This window comes from Liolophura sinensis, chromosome 8 (genome assembly GCF_032854445.1).
Source record: "Liolophura sinensis isolate JHLJ2023 chromosome 8, CUHK_Ljap_v2, whole genome shotgun sequence".
NCBI classification, from domain to species: Eukaryota; Metazoa; Mollusca; class Polyplacophora; order Chitonida; family Chitonidae; genus Liolophura; species Liolophura sinensis.
The window spans coordinates 39,185,239-39,204,869 of NC_088302.1; the positions used below are offsets into that span (position 1 = coordinate 39,185,239).

General features: G+C 40.2%; 1 protein-coding gene across 1 annotated transcript; it reads right to left on the minus strand.

Moving 5' to 3' along the window:
* Window positions 1-649: 649 nt before the first annotated feature.
* LOC135473503 (uncharacterized) lies at window positions 650-18,331 on the minus strand. The gene is made up of 6 exons (XM_064753354.1): window positions 18,135-18,331; window positions 11,872-11,888; window positions 5,804-5,981; window positions 3,910-4,176; window positions 3,067-3,314; window positions 650-2,290 (listed from the first exon to the last, which is right to left on the minus strand). The coding sequence occupies exons 1-6, from the start codon at window positions 18,326-18,328 to the stop codon at window positions 1,863-1,865; spliced, it is 1,332 nt and encodes a 443-aa protein (XP_064609424.1). The 5' UTR covers window positions 18,329-18,331; the 3' UTR covers window positions 650-1,862.
* Between the last annotated feature and the right edge of the window lie 1,300 nt (window positions 18,332-19,631).

The following is a 19,631-nucleotide window of genomic DNA, read 5'->3' on the forward strand; positions in this document are numbered from 1 at the left end:
ATTAATGGGCAATATTTGAAGCAGTTTTTCCATGAAATCCAGTGACCAATTGTAATTCTGAAATCTGATTAAATATGCAAAACCTACGTAGGAATCCTTCTTTTATATATACACACAAAGTATCTTTTAGAAATCCATAAATACTTGGTGCAGTTATTGCAAGACAAGCAAAGCGTGACAAACGGACATACCGACAGGCCCATATTAGTATCATTCGCTATCATTGAAAACTGGGATAAAATCGATAGTTCAAGCCCAAAGGGAGGCTGCCTCCAATGTTTAGAGCATTGGATTGTCAGGTTCTTCACTAATGAGGTCGCCGTTTTGGGCGCTATGCCTTTTAGTCAAGAGGTTTGTCAGTTACACTCAAAACAATAATCTGTTAATTTTAATGGAAAGTGTGTTATCTGAATGATACTAGAATGTATTCTATTGTTGCAGCGGATTATTCTGTTAAATATAACGCACATATTCGTACTATTATTTCAATATAAAGATTCTTGTAGACTAACAGCATGTTATGTTGGATGACAGAATATTGTGTTATATGGTCACGAACAAAGATGTATAAAGGATAACACGAAGTGCATTCCTGTGAACATAAATAACTTTATTTCAATACATTACAGTATGAAACAGTGTTCCTACCCATAAATACAAAAATTACAAACCACTTGAAATGTTTTATGATAAACAGTGATGTGACGTCATAAAATAGCTGGTCGACAATTGGCTTTTTGCCCTCGTTTTGTTATGGGCACTGAGTAAATTTCCACCACCTTGGACCATTGTTTTTGTCAATAAATACAAACCAATGTACTTCCTGTTTCAATTGTAATACCCTGTGTGATGTTAACACGCATAATGAGAGGATAAATGTCGTTGGAAACGATGTATTTGGTGAAAGCAATGAGTAATGTAACATCGTCTTCATTTCTGTGTTTTTTGACACCAAGCACGCATATTTACAAGCGTGAATGTGAAAGACACATCGTCATATTATGAGACTGCAGTATAGTGAATCCCACGAAAGAGTAAACATACATTTATGCGCAATGTTTGATCAGTAAACTTAAAAATGAAAGTTGATACTTAGGAGAGATGGTACGGCACATTAGACAAAACAATTAGAAGACCATAATAAATGCACTGTGGCAACCATGGATAAGTCCTCAATTATGTGAATACTAAACTTCTACAATATATGATCAGAGAAGTGCTACTATGTCCCTAGAAGTCGTGCAGTCTCCTTTTTTTCTTCTACGTCTTGGGCTTTCGAAGAAATCATAGAATAACGTACCAGAGGGTATATGCGTTTTATTTTCAAACAATATTGTAAATTTTGAAGCAACATGTATTGTGAGCAAGGTACTGAAAACATGGCTACAAAAAATGCACTGGGTTTAGCCAGTTTGTCGTTATCGGGGTCTATTTTCTATCAAATTTGACATTTTCGGGTATGAATTGATTCCAAACTGTTTGTGTCTGTAGAGCGTAGCTTCTGGACAAGTTTAGCAAGAGTGGGCTAATATTCACCATACAATAGAAACGTGTAATGGTTTTATTAAAAAGTAAGCTAAACAGAAATGTCATGCGTCAAAACGTGATGGGTACTCCAGTTTCTTTTGACCAGCTTAAATGGCAAAATACCACCAGTGCCGCCAGACACAGTCCAAAAGCAGAAGAATTCAAGTTACTGCCGATAGACGAGCTATGATCATTAAAACGGACGCAGCGATTGAATTCTATCACCTCCTGTTGCATGATGAATGTTAAGTACTGAAGTGTTCCGTCCCAGTCCTCTATGAAGGTCACCGCATCCGGAATGGGACTTTTCTCTGTCAGAAACCAGTACACACCCGTCAGGGCCACCGAGAATGTGTCTTTGGTTTCAGACGGCAACAAAAACCCTTCGAAATGTTCCCCGTATTTAATTTCCAACCTCGGCTCTGGGCATGGCGGATAAATACCCGAAAATCTCCGAACAGCTTATTTCCGTAAGTTCCGGTGTATTCCTCTAATGGACGCTGCGGCGCATGCGCCTTACTAGGGAAGTCTACAGTGGGCTGAACCTCGCGCCAAGGTTCCGGGAACGTGCATGACGTCGTGTGATTCAGCCACGGTGTCTCCCCTGACGTCACGTCCGCCAGATAGTAGGCTATCAGCGCCAGAACCGGGTCTCTTGCTTGACGATTTGCAGCGACGAAAATCCCTGTTTTCTGATCAGGTAACAACCACAGAACAGAAGACGATGCTAATAGAGCGCCTGCATGGTTCACAAGGCGATGACCTGGAAGTGGAACAAAATGAAAAAAAAAACTTTATACACAGCAAATAATGCTGTTTATTTAACGGTTAGACGCATATACTATTACTTAGCCTCAAAAATCTTTGGTTAAATCCGTTTTCCCTGAGGGAATGTAATTTCCGTCGGTCTAACGAATTAATCCGTAATTTAACGGAAGATTTTCCTGAGAGTAATTATTTATATGATTGTTGTTTAACGCCATACTCGAGAAGTTTTCACTTATACGACGGCCGTCGACTTTTACGGGTGGAGAAAATTGGAGCGCCCGGGTTAAACCAAAGATCATTGGCGAGTTACTGACGAACTTTCTTACTTGTGGCGTACAAATATGCCCCGTGTGCTAGTGGAAGATGAGTGGTCTTGAACAATCGTAAAACTGCACAGACGAAGACACAATCGTCGTCAACCGTTTATTGTCACCACGGCCCAACGTACGGTGAGGGTGAGGTATTAGCGTTTGAAGTCGCCCACAAAATAATTCAGCTGTGTAGCACAGGTCAAATTTATGCTTGGAGTATTATACCGAGAAGAGCTTGTATTATCCTGGCTATTATTAGTCTAGTCGTGAGTAGATCATGTATACAGTAGCCCTGGGTCCAGTTTCACAAATCGGCTTACCATATTGTTTTATCGTACATTTGTCGTACGATATTTTGTACGTCACTATTACCGAACCATTGTCCTATATGCGCGATTATCGTACATGTACAACATCTATGTGAAACTGGGCCTTGCTGTTCACTACAAGGCATACTGACCTCGGTAGCTCCCAATAACCCATCCGAATCCGAATCCGTAGGAGTGAGGGTTGCCGGGTAACGGCGGATCGAATCCGAACCAAGTCTCCATGACCATATGCGGCGTCATCGTATCTTGAAAAGCGGACGTATTCGCCAAGTTGGTCGGCGTCATCCCGAAACTTTTGATGTTCAGTAAAAACTGCATCCATTTTATCATGTCATTTCCGGTGGAACAAATGGACGCCGCTGGTTGTTCTGGGTGAAAACTGTGGGCAGAAGAGTTAACTAGTTGATTACAACATCATACTCTAAAACAACTGAGAGAAATGCTGACTGCTTTCTGTTAACTTCATTTTCTGAAGTGACCGTATGTCTTCACAATATATGTTGGCATGAATGTTACGCCAGGCACACGTCACGACAACTACGCAAAACGCGCCTACAAAGCGCACCTAAATTTGCGGCAGGCGCAAATGTCATGGCAACGTATTACTTCAGTGTGTGTTACAATTACCGTTACGCTTGCACACAATTTTCGCACGCTTTGTATAAGGGGCTCCATGGGTCTCATTCAGCTGAATGGAGACAATAACTTCAACCGACCAGCCAGCAAAGAAACCATCGCGCAACACCGAGGATTAACACCGACTATATATGTAAAACATTTGGAGAGGTCAACATGGAAAATGATTTGCAAACTTCGAAGAGGACCATACAAGATTATCTCGAACAGTGGACAGGCATGCTCACACGTTCTAAGAAAAGGCTGATGAAAGTCAACCTGATTAAAAAAGGAACCAACGTTTGGAATTACGCTCCACAATCACAGGTTTGTTTTTGTACAATAAAAACGCAGGTTACCTGTAATGTTCCAGGGGAAACGGATGAAAGTCTCCGTTGACCACGCGGTACGGGACGGCTAGCGTAGTATTGACGTAACGTCGCAGGTCCCTGAGAAAGACGGTCGAGTCCATTCCGAGGGGTCCCAGGATGTTCTTGACGATCAAATCCTCCCAGGACTCCCCTCCGGACAAAACCTCTGCGATATACCCGGCCAACATGTACATCCAGTTATTGTACAACAGCTTGTCCCTGAATCCGAATCGCGCCTCAAGATGATTCAGACGACTGAAACAGAAGATTGATTAATTTATTGATGGAGTGACGCCATACTCAAGATTTACTTGAGATAGCGTATAAAGCGGTTCGTTTCATTGGGGAATGAAACTGAAGTGCCGGGGGTAAATCAACAACCTTTGGTAAGTTACTGACAAATTTTCACATGTGTACATACATAGTTGCGTGCCATATTTATGGAAAGCAACGGACGTAAAACTGCACATGTAAACCGCCCACAAGCGCATACCTTACATACGTTTACAATCCAGATCTACCAAGTTCTAATGTGGCCTCAAATAGGTTACCCTAAGTCCTCAACTTTTTCGCATATGAAAGAGTAACTTTCAGTGCAATTTATGCACATTTTAAATTTGTTTTTGGAGACAAAACTACATTGGTTAGATTGGCAAAAAAGGTGGAACAATTTTAATATACCGGATATTTTGGGCAAAAATCGATTATCGCAAATGCAATCAATGTTTTGCTTACATTAGCCCAGGTAATTATCTTTCACAATGTAATAATTTTTTCTGCGCACAGCTCAAACTGCATGGTAAAGTTCCTAACATTTATAATACGGATTGTACTATAATTTTTTAAACTTTACAGAATGATTTAAACACTATTCATAGTAGAGGCACGATTCTGATATTCACTGAAAGGCAATACTTTGAGCAATTCTTAATAATAATACAGAAAATTTTATCTGATGAGCGAATTTGGATATTTGCTTCTCCAGTCTTCGGTATAACATCTTTAAGTCAGATGACTTGTCAGGTGGTGATTTCTTGCGGGTTTCTCTATCCCTACACCTGACCTCCAGCATACAAGTGAAATATTCATCAGTGCGTAAACGACAACTAAATGCGTCTACTATAGATATTATAGGTCTAGTATAGGTACTACTTATTGGCTGAAAGCTGGTATACGAATGTCTGTTTCGACGCATTGATACATGAATATACTAATTCTGAACAATTATATTCGACAATCCTGATGGCTAACTATCGCGGAAAGAATATCTAAAACACGTTTAAGTATAAATACCCTAAAAATCATGTTTAAAATCAGACAAGATGAAGAGTGGGGGATTATGGGAAGCAAATAAGCCTTGCACACAGAAAATCTAATAACAGATTATCTCTGACATATCTTCATTGATCGTCACATGTGCCAACATATATACTCAGTATGACAGTCTATGGATGGACCAACGCCTTTAAAGGACTAGGGTTTTGCTGTGGGCTGAATTCCTATCTACTGACACTATCTTATTACTGCTGCACCGCCATGAAAGAAAACCATGGAGAAAGACTCAGCGTTACTTAGCAAAAATATAACGCACACATTGACGGTGCCTGTATACACTGTACAGTGATTTGCAAAGCAGGTGCGATGAAAATATAACCGACAGGTCCATTATTGGCCTATCAAATTCCCTTGCGGAGACATGGTGGCATTGTTTACGATAAGCATATGACTGTTTGCTGATGTATCATGCGACCGAGTCACCTGTCCGCATCTGTTCGTGTATATAGCCTTTTGGTAAGCACAGAATTCCTCTCTGATAAAGTAAATAAACAGCGTTGTGCCAAGGGTAAGTATCCCAAAGCATATATACGGCTACCGTACTTACTGGACCATCTCCCGGCGTGTAACGGTTTCCGGATAGCCTCCGTAGATGCCAAGGTCACCCCGGATTAAGCCTGTCCGGTGAGACAGCAGATCCTTGACTGTGGTGAGTTCAGTCCGGACATCGTCCACGAAGTGGAACTCTTCTCCTAGGATATCTTCACCGAGTGTCCCAAACGGTGCTAAAAACGTGAATCAAAAGCCTATTACGACCAGTTCAGTAGCAGATTTAATCTGGCGAATGTTACCACAAGAATACTAGCACGTCATCAGTGTGTGATGTGTATGTTCGAATAAGAGGAAATACAGAATAAACAGTTAGCCTTCCGCAAAAATACAAAAAAAATTGAACTGTTAAGAATAGTAGAGTACTGTATGCTGCATTTTGTCTAGCACAGAGAATAGCGGGAAAGGTTATGTTGTGATCTGGTAGGCTGTCAAGGATTGGGACAGTGGCCTTACAATGAAGTGTTGTGATGACATGAAGAAAATAATGCTGAAAGCGAAAAATCACCCTAAAACCTACATAATCAGAAAGCAAAACATATCACATTTTTGTGACGTCACATTTTTTGCTAAATGCAATTGTCCTGGTATTTACTGTTCTAAATAATACATTTTGCGATAATATATAAAAAGGAATGATTGTAGTCACTTTTTTAACTTAAGTATTCATTCTTGTTTCCATGATTTATTGACATATAGACGGATTGAATGACCATATGCAATAAAATAGAGAGACCGAACAAAGTACTTACACCAGTCATTGGCAACGTAAAAATATATGTGGTATGTCTACCGCACCTTTACATTCAGCAATGAAAACCCAGATGCCTTCACGCTCTGTATAGCATCCACCCAGCCCAGCTCGTTAACCAACTTAAGTATTTCTCGATTTTTGTCAGATCTTCACGTGAAAATGTCTCTAACTGGGGCGGAAGTAAGTTGTCTTGTTCTGATAATCTTCAATTCTCCACACCCACCAGAGGTCCGAAGAGCACCGTGCCATGTCAATTAGCAATATCAGCTATCTCACTGCATGGTGGGAAGCGCCATGTCGTATCTTCATTTGCCCATTTGCCCGCGTGAAGATGGTAGTTTTATTTGGCGCTAAAGCCTGATTAGAGATGCATTTCCGCCGACGAATGATTTTATCAGATCGAGGCTACTTCCGGAAATGTTAAGCGATATTTCTGGTTAGGTTGTGAGGACGCAAACTAGAGAAGGGAGACTTGGCGTATAATTTTGTTTGGTAAGAAACGAGTATTAAGGTCCTTAAGTGATGAAGATAACGGTTTAATGCGCTTTATAAGCACAGTGTTACAATTTCAAAAATTAAGGAAACAGAATAGTTGAAGCGTTTGTCCATACATACTGTAACTCTTCACCTTTTCACATGTCTGCAAAGTGTTTAATCAAGCATATTCTGAAGGCATTATTCTGTGCTGACTGATAAAATTATACTTTTTGTAAAGCCCTGAAACAGGCCAACCCAACCAATATACATTTTTTCTCCAAAATCAAGTTAAAAATGTAATAATAATTTGCAGTGAAAGTTGATCTTCACGAGAAGGTTGAGGAATTAGGGTATTCAGAATTAAAACAGTTGTTCACTTTACATCTTTTTGCTGCTCATTAGTATATATGAAACAATCATATTAGATTAGCCCTGTATTTTAACCATGGCAGTATGTCATAAAATCAAGGACCAGTGACTTCTTCTCACAGAATTTCGTAGTCAAATTTTTCTATACAAGACGTCACCTATAGCTGAACTACATCATAAACAGGGTATTTTACGGGAAAGAGTCTGTAACTATGGAATCTTAAGATCACTACATCAGCAAGACATATATCCAGCATAAATCGAGATGTCATAATCTACATTCGTATACTCGTCATCAACCATAATGGGCGTTCACGTATATCCAGCATAAATCAAGCGTCATTAGATATTCGCATACCAATCAACCATAATGGACGTTTACGTATATCCAGCATAAATCGAGGCTCATTACAGACATTCGCATACCAATCATCAACTATAATGGACGTCCACATATATTCAGCATAAATAGAGGCGTCATTACAGACATTCGCATACCAATCATAAATCATAATGGACATCCACATATATCCAGCATAAATCGAGGCGTCATTACAGACATTAATGGACGTCCATGTCATTAATCAAAAGATCAATTTCCAGAACAACGTACTTTAATCACAAACCACCAAAGTCATGTCAAGAGAAGCAATAAAAAAAACTTCATCGCTTAGACAGAAGACGCAAGGAGTGTTGTAGTTGTATAAATGTTTATGAGCGTCCAAACCGTGTATATTTTACTGTGCAAAATTTCCAACGTTTAATGACGATCTGGCAATGCCAAGCTGTACATATATTAAATGAAACACGGTTTCAGCATAAATAATACGTAACACGCTAGAGAGCCGAACAAATCTGACACAGGTCAATATCACGAAAGCTTGGACTGCCGTGTAATTTCCAGACACAGCTAGACGGATGAGGAAATGCCCATAGCGTTTGGGGTTCTGTAGACTTGATTTAACGCCTAAGGACAGTTCATTAGTAAACATTACCCTATGCACCCAGTTGTTTGTTCGCTACAACACCATGTTTGTCGACGGCCGTGGCGTTTTGCCGAGGCCTTTGCCGGTTAGACAGCGCCGTGAAGACAACTGACATCTGATAACAACCCCTCTTCTCTCTTTGACAATTTGTAAAAGCTGGACATTTACTTAGAGCGATATCAAAGCATGGACACATGGCTACTGCCAGCTGGATTGACAGGCCGCTGACAGAAAGCAGAAAGTCCCTGACTAAAATGTCTCTGATATGTTTTCACACGTGGTCTTAAGGGCTATATTAAACCCTGGTCAACGTGATCAGGGCTCTTTGAAACCCACCCGCAAGGTACCAAGCCTAGGCATATCCGTTATGCTTTTTCCTCGACACCCCACCCCAAAGATGTAACGACGCCGGTACCAAGTAGATCAGGGGAGGGGGGTGGGGGTGGGGAAATGCAGTCAGAACGGTGGTTTCGTCAACGGTCAGTTCCCGGGGGTAGGGGAGTGCCAGTCATGAGGCATGCCGCCAGGTCCGCCAGGATGATACAGCTGAAACTTTGACTTTATAGGCTGGTCACGTTTACAGGTTAGCACGGCTCACAGCTCGCCATGGCTGAGACCGTATTGTGGCTATCGTACTGACCCAAGTAGGTCTTGAACACTTCGGAATTCGATGAATTTCTAATGATTGCATGAACTACTCTCAACAAAACTCGATGCTCCATGGTGCTACTATCACCGATGTGTTGGATATGCATACTTGTAGCTTACGTACTGTTAGCTTACGTACTGTTGTATCAAGTCACATTATTCCCGTGCAGAGACAAGGTACTTAATTAATCGTATGTAGTCTTCGGCCTTTGAAGTCTACAGACTTCGTTTTCTGTATTTACATTAGCTATGTTACTACACAATGATTAGACCCTACTGCTAACTAAATCCATGGATTGCACCTCTTCGTGCTAGTATTAATCATGTACTCGTTATGCATGTAACTTGCGTGAAGTTGTATAAAGTAGCATTATACCCTGAGGCAAGACACCTAATCATAATTAATCGAGTATATTGCCCTTCAAGTCTGCAGGTCATGGGTATTTTAATATAGAATGGTAGCACCAGGCTATGAGCTATATAAAACATGGCCACACTGTCATGGTACACTGACTCCTAATTGTTCGGTATCAATGTAGTTACATACGCTTCTATCCTGCTTTATTATGCAGAGGCGAGGTGTTTGTGTACTTTGCCGTTGCTGTATGTACACCCGATTCCATTAAAAATATCTACATTAGGTCTGTTAATATATATATATATATATATATATATATATATATAGAGAGAGAGAGAGAGAGAGAGAGAGAGGAGAGAGAGAGAGAGAGAGAGAGAGAGAGAGAGAGAGGACTCGTTGGCCTGGTGTGAGTATAATGTGACTGGGTGTTGTGTCATGTCTGGTGTCTTCGGCATGACACTTCAGTGGCGGCAGCACTTTCGGCCTGTCACTGCCACAAGAAGAAAGGGTAGACCTATATGTACACAAACCTAACTGTTGAAGTGAACTGGATTGACAAAGACGCTGAGCCTATATAAATGTCTCTCCCTATAATATACAATGAATGTACTACACTATTAACAATAAATCATGATTGCATCTCATGGTACATTTATTGTTGTACCTATGTGTTCCATATGCACATATATTTTATGTATTGTTGCATCAAATTATATTTCACCTTGAAGTCGGAACCTAATAAATGTTATATATACTGCCATTCAAGTCTGCAGATCTCAAGTACTATAGGCCTGTTAATATATAATGCTCATCATGATCTTGAATGATACATGAAAGAATAGCTTTCGTCAAAAATATAATTGGTATATAGCGAAAAATATACATAACAATAAGCAAAACGGTACTGATTTAGTACGAAGAAAACTGTAAGCTGTATGCGAGAAAACTGAATAATGTGAATGTTGAACGCCCGAAGGCTAAAAAAAAAGGTATGCATGAAGACACAAGCAACCACCCTGGAAGGAAGTGCTTGAAAACAGCATCGATGGATAGAGCGCCCGAAGGTTACAGAAAATGTATGCATGAAGCCACAAGTGTCCACCTTCGGAAGAGGTGCTTGAAAACAGCATCGATGGATAGAGCGCCCGAAGGTTACAGAAAATGTATGCATGAAGCCACAAGTGTCCACCTTCGGAAGAGGTGCTTGAAAACAGTATTGATGGATAGAGCACCCAAAGGTTAAACAAACATCATGCAAGTGCCCGGATACACAACACTCGGTTTGGTTTTAAACATCAACGGTGAACTCTCGAAGCCGATAGCAATCAAGAAAGTGGCAAAGCTGGAAAAGAACGGGATAACGTGTCATTCCATGAATACTGAGACAAACCAGCCCTAAGACAAATTGGTCAGTCCTCCAGGTAGTAGTTCTCTCTTTAATAATATATGAGAGAGCTGTTAACACGTGTATGGCCTGACGACTTACGTTCTCGACTGGAGTGACTATCATACCAGAGCTGACCCAGGGGAAACTGTTAGAAGATTATAAAAATCCATACATCGGCACCGCAATGCTCCTCAGAGGTGCCATAGTACGAGATTGTGCGACAGGACAGGTGAAAATGTTCACGCTAATCGATTTAAGGTCACGGGTTAATTCATTCCTTAGAGCACCGTTTTATCTGGCACTGCCACAAGATCACTTTTTCAAGGCAACGGGTTAAACGGCTTCTAAATTTCAAAGGCACAGGCTGAGAATAGAAGATACCCTGGATTTGCAGAAAGACCAAGTTCTCGGGATTTCAAAATGATCACCGTGTAATTTTGTTGCACGTATATATTAACAGGATGTCCAAAAAGTAAAGCATAGGTTGACTTTTTATCTTTAAAAATATGCTTTAGTTTAAAGGTGCATAATTAATTTTCTCCTGTCGTTTTCAGCCAAATCACACAATGAAGCTGAAAATTAGCGGAATATGAGCAGTGAAATCTCATTCAGCCAGGACGCCATATCACAAGTGATAGTTCATCCCAGCATCTGGTGTTTCTAGCATCCTTAAACCAGGCGTTTCTTTTTGGGACAGTGCATTTTGATTCATGCTCTGAAAATCGGAAGGTCTAGCTAGCTGGATTTGGAACTCAGTGATGTGACTGAATTGATCATCTTTTTAATATTCTTGATAGCGTTCATATTCGGGAGTTTAATTTCAGTTAACTCTGACAAGTGTTTACATATACCAGTATATGTATCTCGCCATATAATGCATATAATGCAGGGAATGTAATGTAGGAGCAACAGCGAGACAAGTGGGATACCGATACATGTGCAGCCTGTCACAAAATATATACTGAAATGAGTTACTTGTTAATGTGAATTAATGTCAGACTTATGTTTGTGTTTGTATAAGTTTCGTTGTGCTTGTAATGACGGAATTTCTATTGGATGTAACAGCTTGTGGTACGCAAGTACTCACCAGGAGCACATCTACTTCTGAAACAATGTTGCACAACTTGTGTAAATGCAGTTTAAAGCCATTAATATTGTGTGCATCTGTAACAAATTCCGTCACTGTAAGCGTAGCAAAATTTATATTTAGTGCCAGGCTAGGAAAGAGAGAAGAGGGCACAGAAGAGAGCAGAGGAGAGAGAAGAGAAGAGATTGTTACTGTTTATTCAGCCTGTGTCATGTTTCTAATACTGGTATACCTTTGATCAGTCGGAAACATATCTGTGTTTTCTTGTGAGTTGCTTTAACCCGGCTCCAAGAAAATGAAGATGGCTTAGATGTGCAAGAACTATTAGCCCGCTTTATACACTCGTACACCTCACTTAGCACTACGATTGCACTTTATAGCACTAATTTGCGTGGTTTGGTGGGGGGGAGGGGGGGGGGGTGCTGGCTATTTTAGTTACATCTATGACGTTTTGTAGAGCAGTTTTGAAGTTACTGCCAGTTAAGTTTTGGTGGACATTATTTAAAACTTGGGTCGGTGTACACACTTGGAATGACAACGCCACAGCTGAGAACCTGGCAATTCCTGACACTCTTGTGTTTGAGAACATCTAGCTGAAAAATACATCCATCAAGTTCCTTCAAAATTTTCACCAGTAATGTCTCACACGTGGGTGAAAACGAACTAAGAAGGTTTGGAGTTGGTAGGTTTAAGGACTGCTCAGCGGCACTGAACCCTAGCATGTAAGCAAATGGAAAATTAATTATGGTTCAAAGACAGTAGGCAGAAAACAAGATGCTGGACTGTAGAGCTTGGTGGTTCACGGATTAGTCGTTAGCGAAGCTTACGAACGGACCAGTTCTTCAAGAGCGAACTACATAATTGTCTGAAAAGATTAACAAGAATTACCACAAAATAACACAATACCCACACTTAGAAAGATACCAGCGAATAACACAAGTGTACAAAATCAACATGACACCAGCGAATAACACTACTGAATATACTTACACCCGAACAATACCAACGAATGGCACCATACCTACACTCGAAAAGATATCAGCGAATAGCACAATACCTACGTTGAAAAGATACCAGTGAAAAAAGCCATACATGTATCTACACTCGAAACGATACCAGCGAATTACACCATATTTACACTCGAAAAGATACCAGCGAAAAACAACATACATACACTTACACCAGCGAATAACACCATACTTACACTCGAAAAGATAAAAGCGAATAACACCTTACTTACACTCGAAAAGATATCAGCGAATAACACAATTCCTACACTCAAATATATACTAGCGAATGCCACCAAAACTACCTTCATTCGAAAAGATGCCAGCGAATAAACTGCAGCCTGCCTACACTCGAGGAGATACCAACGAATAATACCATATACCTACGCTCAAAAAATACCAGCGAATAATAAACGATAATAGAGAATAACAGCATATACATACACTCAAAACGACACCAGCGAATAATACCATATACCTACACTCAAAACGACACTAGCGAATAACACCACATACCTACGCTCAAAACGATACCAGCAAGTAACACTATACTTACACTTAAAACGACACCAGCGAATAACACCATACTTACACTCAAAACGATACCAGCAAATATACCTACACTCAAAACGACATCAGTGAATAACACCATATACCTACACTCAAAACGATACCAGCGAATAACGCCATACTCACACTCAAAACGATACCAGCGAATAACACCATACTTACACTCAAAACGATATCAGCGGACAACACCATATACCTACACTCAAAACGACACCAGCGAATAATAACATATGCCTACACTCAAAAGGATACAAGCGAATAATATCATAACTACACTCAAAACGACACCAGCGAATAACACCATATACCTACACTCAAAACGATACCAGCGAATAACAACATATGCTTACACTCAAAACGATACCAGCTAATAATATCATACCTACACTCAAAACGACACCAGCGAATAACACCATATACCTACACTGAAAACGATACCAGCCAATGATACCATACACCTACACTCAAAAGAATACCAGCGAACAACACCATATACCTACACTCAAAACGACACCAGCGAATAACATCATATACCTACACTAAAAACGACACCAGCGAATAACAACATATGCCTACACTCAAAACGATACCAGCTAATAATATCATACCTACACTCAAAACGACACCAGCGAATAACACCATATACCTACACTGAAAACGATACCAGCCAATGATACCATACACCTACACTCAAAAGAATACCAGCGAACAACACCATATACCTACACTCAAAACGACACCAGCGAATAACATCATATACCTACACTAAAAACGACACCAGCGAATAACAACATATGCCTACACTCAAAACGATACCAGCTAATAATATCATACCTACACTCAAAACGACACCAGCGAATAACACCATATACCTACACTGAAAACGATACCAGCCAATGATACCATACACCTACACTCAAAAGAATACCAGCGAACAACACCATATACCTACACTCAAAACAACACCAGCGAATAACATCATATACCTACACTAAAAACGACACCAGCAAATAACACCATATACAGTCACTCAAAACAATACCAGCGAATAACACCACATACCTACATTCAAAACGATACCAGCGAATAATATCATACCTATGCTCAAAACGACACCAGTGAATAACACCATACGTGCACTTAAAACGACACCAGCGAATAATACCATATACCTACACTCAAAACGACATCAGCAAATAACACCACATACCTACGCTCAAAACGATACACCGAATATCACACATACACTCAAAACGACACCAGTGAATAATAACATACTTACACTCAAAACAATACCAGCGAATATACCTACACTCACAACGATACCAGCGAATAACACCATGTACCTACACTCAAAACGATACCAGCGAATATACCTACACTCAAAACGATACCAGCGAATAACGCCATACTCACACTCAAAATGATACCAGCGAATAACACCATACTTACACTCAAAACGATATCAGCGAACAACGCCACATACCTACACTCAAAACGATACCAGCGAATAGTATTATACCTACACTCACAACGATACCAGCGAATAACACCGTATACCTAGAATAGACCACTTACACCCAAATGGCCCAAACAAATAAATCAAACAAATAAATAAAATAAAGCCATTTTTCTTGACGAGCACTCTAGTTGTCATTGAGAAGACACTTCAATACCAGATTTTTTTTAGAGAATCACAACAAATTACCCACGTATTCTTTGTCCGATAGCTTAACGCAGTAAACGGATATGACAGTTTAACGAAATCTGAACTCTTATTCCTTCATCTAGCTAATAATTAGTCGTGCTATAGCTATACGTATGTACAAGCCAAAACATTTAGGGCCTGCGTCACACACGCCTCTCTTAGTAAAGTGACTTTTGTAGCGCTTGGTTGCTGGATGTAGTATCGTCTCTTATCACTGTATCCATACGCCGGTACTGGCCGCAGTTGGAATTCATAACTGTAATTGCATTTCCACACCGGGATATTCTGCAGAGAATTTATTACATAGCTGTTTCTAATTAAGCTACGTTTGTTTTAATTGCAAAACCTTGGACGTAAAGTGAATCAAATTATTATATACCTCGTTAACGGACACATCTTTTGATTCATTCACCAACACTTCAGATCTAATGGCGTTATACAAATCTGGTGTTCCTTTTGCTGGTGTATAAGCACTGGTGCTACACTGAAAAAATCATCCAAACGGTGAAGTGGTTTAACACGCCCCGCCTCAGAGTTGGTTAGCCCAATCCCAACCCCACCCGCGTGTCCTACACCAGTCATACTCATATATCACGTTACCGAACGTACACTTTAAGCCGTCGTGAAATCTGTTTACCGCAGTCCTTTCAGTAAAACTACATTTTTGAGCGACAGTCTCTTTTGAAGTTGACGTTTTCTCCAGTCAAAAATTATATGACCTTGATAAAAACGGGAAATTCGGAGAATTGACAAATTGTCGCTGCTTTCTATATTTAACCGCAAAAGGTCACATGGGTCACGTGGCTTTTGACAAAAACTCTGAAGGTGACGTCTGCTTCGTAGCCAATGACTCAGCTTCTCTCTCCAGATCGAGTTTTTCTCACATATACAACCTTAATGCCATTAGACACATCTGATTAAAACTCTCAACTTTTTTACATAGTATGTCGAACATAATTTACTTTGGAGAAGGTTTCTCAGTTTATATTAGTCAATGTCCCACTTTCTGCATAATTTGTGTAAAACGAGTGATTGAGACATTCCCAGAGAAAACTTCCGACGGTGGTAAAGTTGAGGTCATGATAAGGTGAACATATATGTAGCTATTCGCCGTCAAAAATATACGCATCTTTTTTTGGAATATAGGCCTCAAACTTGAAATCCCGTGATCATTTAATGGTGAATGTCATGAGAAGACTATTTGATGCTATCAGAAAGAAACGAAATTTTCAAGACATTCGATTCTGTTAAATTTGTTGGTATCTATCATGCGAACTTCGTAACTACAGCGTTACCTATAAGGGAGTTCGTTAAAGTGGATGATAAAACTTTAAAAGTAATGGAATATTTTGCTGAAAAACATTAATGTGAATTAGACACGATATTTCTTCAGTTTATTTTACCATTATCATAATGTAGACGATTACGAATTCAAATGCCGAAACACCGAGTCTGGCATACCGAATATTTCCGCTTTTCTAGTTAGTAAAGTCGAATGTTTTTATGATAAGAATTTGTGTATCTATGATGCCGTATGGATAATGTGTGACATATGACTCACTGCTGGGAAAATTTGGGGTCTAGTTGTCCGTTCTGATATGTACATGCCATTAGTCTTCATCTTACAATCCTAGTTAAGACCCATTTCCAAGACCACATTCACCAGTGCGCAACAAAGAAATCTTGCATACAGAATGCAGACTGTATGCAGGAGAGAGCAAGAGAGAGAGCAGGCATGAGACTTCAAATATATCAGAAAAAACCAAGATACTGCTCAGTCGCGCTGTGCAAATGTTCCACAAAGGACCAAAAACAGCGTAATGAAAATGATTATATATGTTTATAAGCCTTCTAATGCGAAATTATAAAGCACACAGAAAACTAGAATGTTAAATCCTGCTCGTTTTCAGGAATTCTGATCACAGTCTTTACAGATTTCACCAAAACGACTAAAGTAAGCAGGAATGCAGTGTGAATGATGAATATTTCAGATAGATTTTCAAGACAATTCTAAAATGTATGTTCCTTTGTGAAATAATATACACAAAATATGCTTAAATACTCTTCTGTATTCTGATAAGTAGTGAAAAGTGGTGATGCTTTGAATTCTGCAGGGTAAATAATTCTTCCGTTTCGAACTGATACATACAGCTCAAGCTCATTCTGTACAAACATTTTGTCATGCTATGACACGATATTCCTTTCGATATGTACACGCTCGTAATTCTCGACTGCTTATGTCAATTGGTCCAATCTGACAACATTACATAGAACGGTGTCCAGTATATTCAACAGGTCAGCCTTAATAGCTTATCTAACATTCTAACCGGGAGTGATTAATTGTTAGGAATAATTAACAGCAACTGATGCAACCTAACTGACAGCGATTTACTGGTAAGGTATAATTCTTAGCGAGTGACAGAGTCTCACTGACTACGATTAGATACAAACTGACTGCAATAACTGCCGGTCAAACTGAAAGCGATTATACGATACGACTAATAATGGTCGGTGCAATGTGCCTCAGCGATAATGGCTGGTGCAGTCCAACCAATGTACAGTCCAACTGGTACGCAGTGTTCGATGCTGTAACAGTCTAACTCACAGCAACGAATGGAATCTAACTGACAACGATTAATAACGGTATAACGGTATAACGGTTTTTAGACTGATACAAGGATGGTCTAATTTATAACAGCCTATGTAACCTAACTGAAAACGACAGGTACAGTCTAACTAGCAATAACCGCACTGATATACAGGCAAACTGACAGTGACTGATTCACAGTCCAACTGAACCAACTGATACAGTATAACTGATAACGATTGATACAATCTAACAGCGACTGATGCAGTATAACTAACAGTAATTAATACTGTATATATGCCTGTTCAGTACTAGTTCATAGCTTAAATGGGTATGATTGATAGAGATTATACAATCTACCTGACGGCGATTGATAATATTAGATACTTACTCTGGGAATTCCGCAGGTAGAAGTCCGGCCAGTAATGTGGCCGTGAAGGCCTTGGTCAGTGAGGCCAAACAGAAGATCGAGTCCGTAGAGGTGCTGATGTTGTTTCTCACGTCAGCCTTCCCATACGCCCGGGAAAATGTCTCCCCCTCCCTCACCACAGACACGACAAGCCCAGGGGTGTCCCGACAGTCCATGATGTTCTCAATAAATCTATCCAGCTTCCTCAATTGTTCTTTAGTATACATACACTCCGCTTGTGTTACCATAAACAGACAGAGCAGCAGCAACGGTATCCACGCCGCCCGCCGTACGCACCATCTTACACGTTCTCTTGCCACTTTCATATTTCCCTGGCAAATCCGCCGCTAAAAAGTACAGCCAGTCAAGAGCTGCGACGGAATGGACTCCGGCTCTGCTACCATACCGCGCTTGATACATGTACCACCAGGCCTCGGCAATGATAGACGCTCAGTTTTAAGTGGCAATCTCCAATGCAGGCTAACGTTACCATGGATCTGGGAAAGCCACCCGCAGGCGGGCCTGTGGTGAGCACACGATAGTCTACATCCCACACCAAGGGACACAAAATCTGAAATGGTCTGAAGGCGAAGTTTTGACAATTTTCTCTGGGGGGGTTAATTTATGTAGCGCTATGCCACTATAATGATATGATTTAAGTTTCCTGGGAAACATCATAAGCACTTGGATATGGCCACCTGCTATTAGCTTTGATGTGACTAGTAATTAGTATATTATAGTTGCAGCTTAAGGCGCAATGTGCTGAGCGTACGTTGGTATTTTCCTTGATACCGAGATTACAAATCAGAATGCTGGGAATATAGGTCTGTGTACATGGGCCTCTGGGGTGTAGCAGGAGAAGTACGTACCTGGACATCACTTAGCTACTTAACACCCTTAGTTTATCACCCGTTGTCCCCCAGGGGCTGTTATTGTGGAGTTAAGATCACATGGGCGATTGTGTGCTACTCGATCCCTGTGCCACTAACTTCCCCACCTTCTTGCTTCTGTGCAGCGTGCATCACATCAATTACCTACAAAAACAGATGCAGCCCATAATACAAATTCATCACCTAATTAATGACGCAAGGCGTCCCGGCGGTAATCAAAACGGGCGATATCAAATACGGTCTGTACATATAGACATGTATATATACAACATATACCTCCATAGTTAAATATAATCCGAATACAACGGGTTATTTGGAATACATCCTTAAAAACCGTGACTTTTCGTGCCCTTATTTTTAACCATCCATACATAATTGGGTCGACTGGCTACAACGAGAAGACATCTTGGAAACAACATCGGAAAATACGTCTTTTTTATCGGTACAGTGTGAGGACACATTAGCGACCGACTTTCTTTTTAACGATGTGTACCAATTTTGGAAAATCAGTGACATTTCCAAAACAAGTCTGGCACGTAAACCAGAACGCCTTTCACTGTTACAACACATTGTTTGGTCCTGAAAGAAT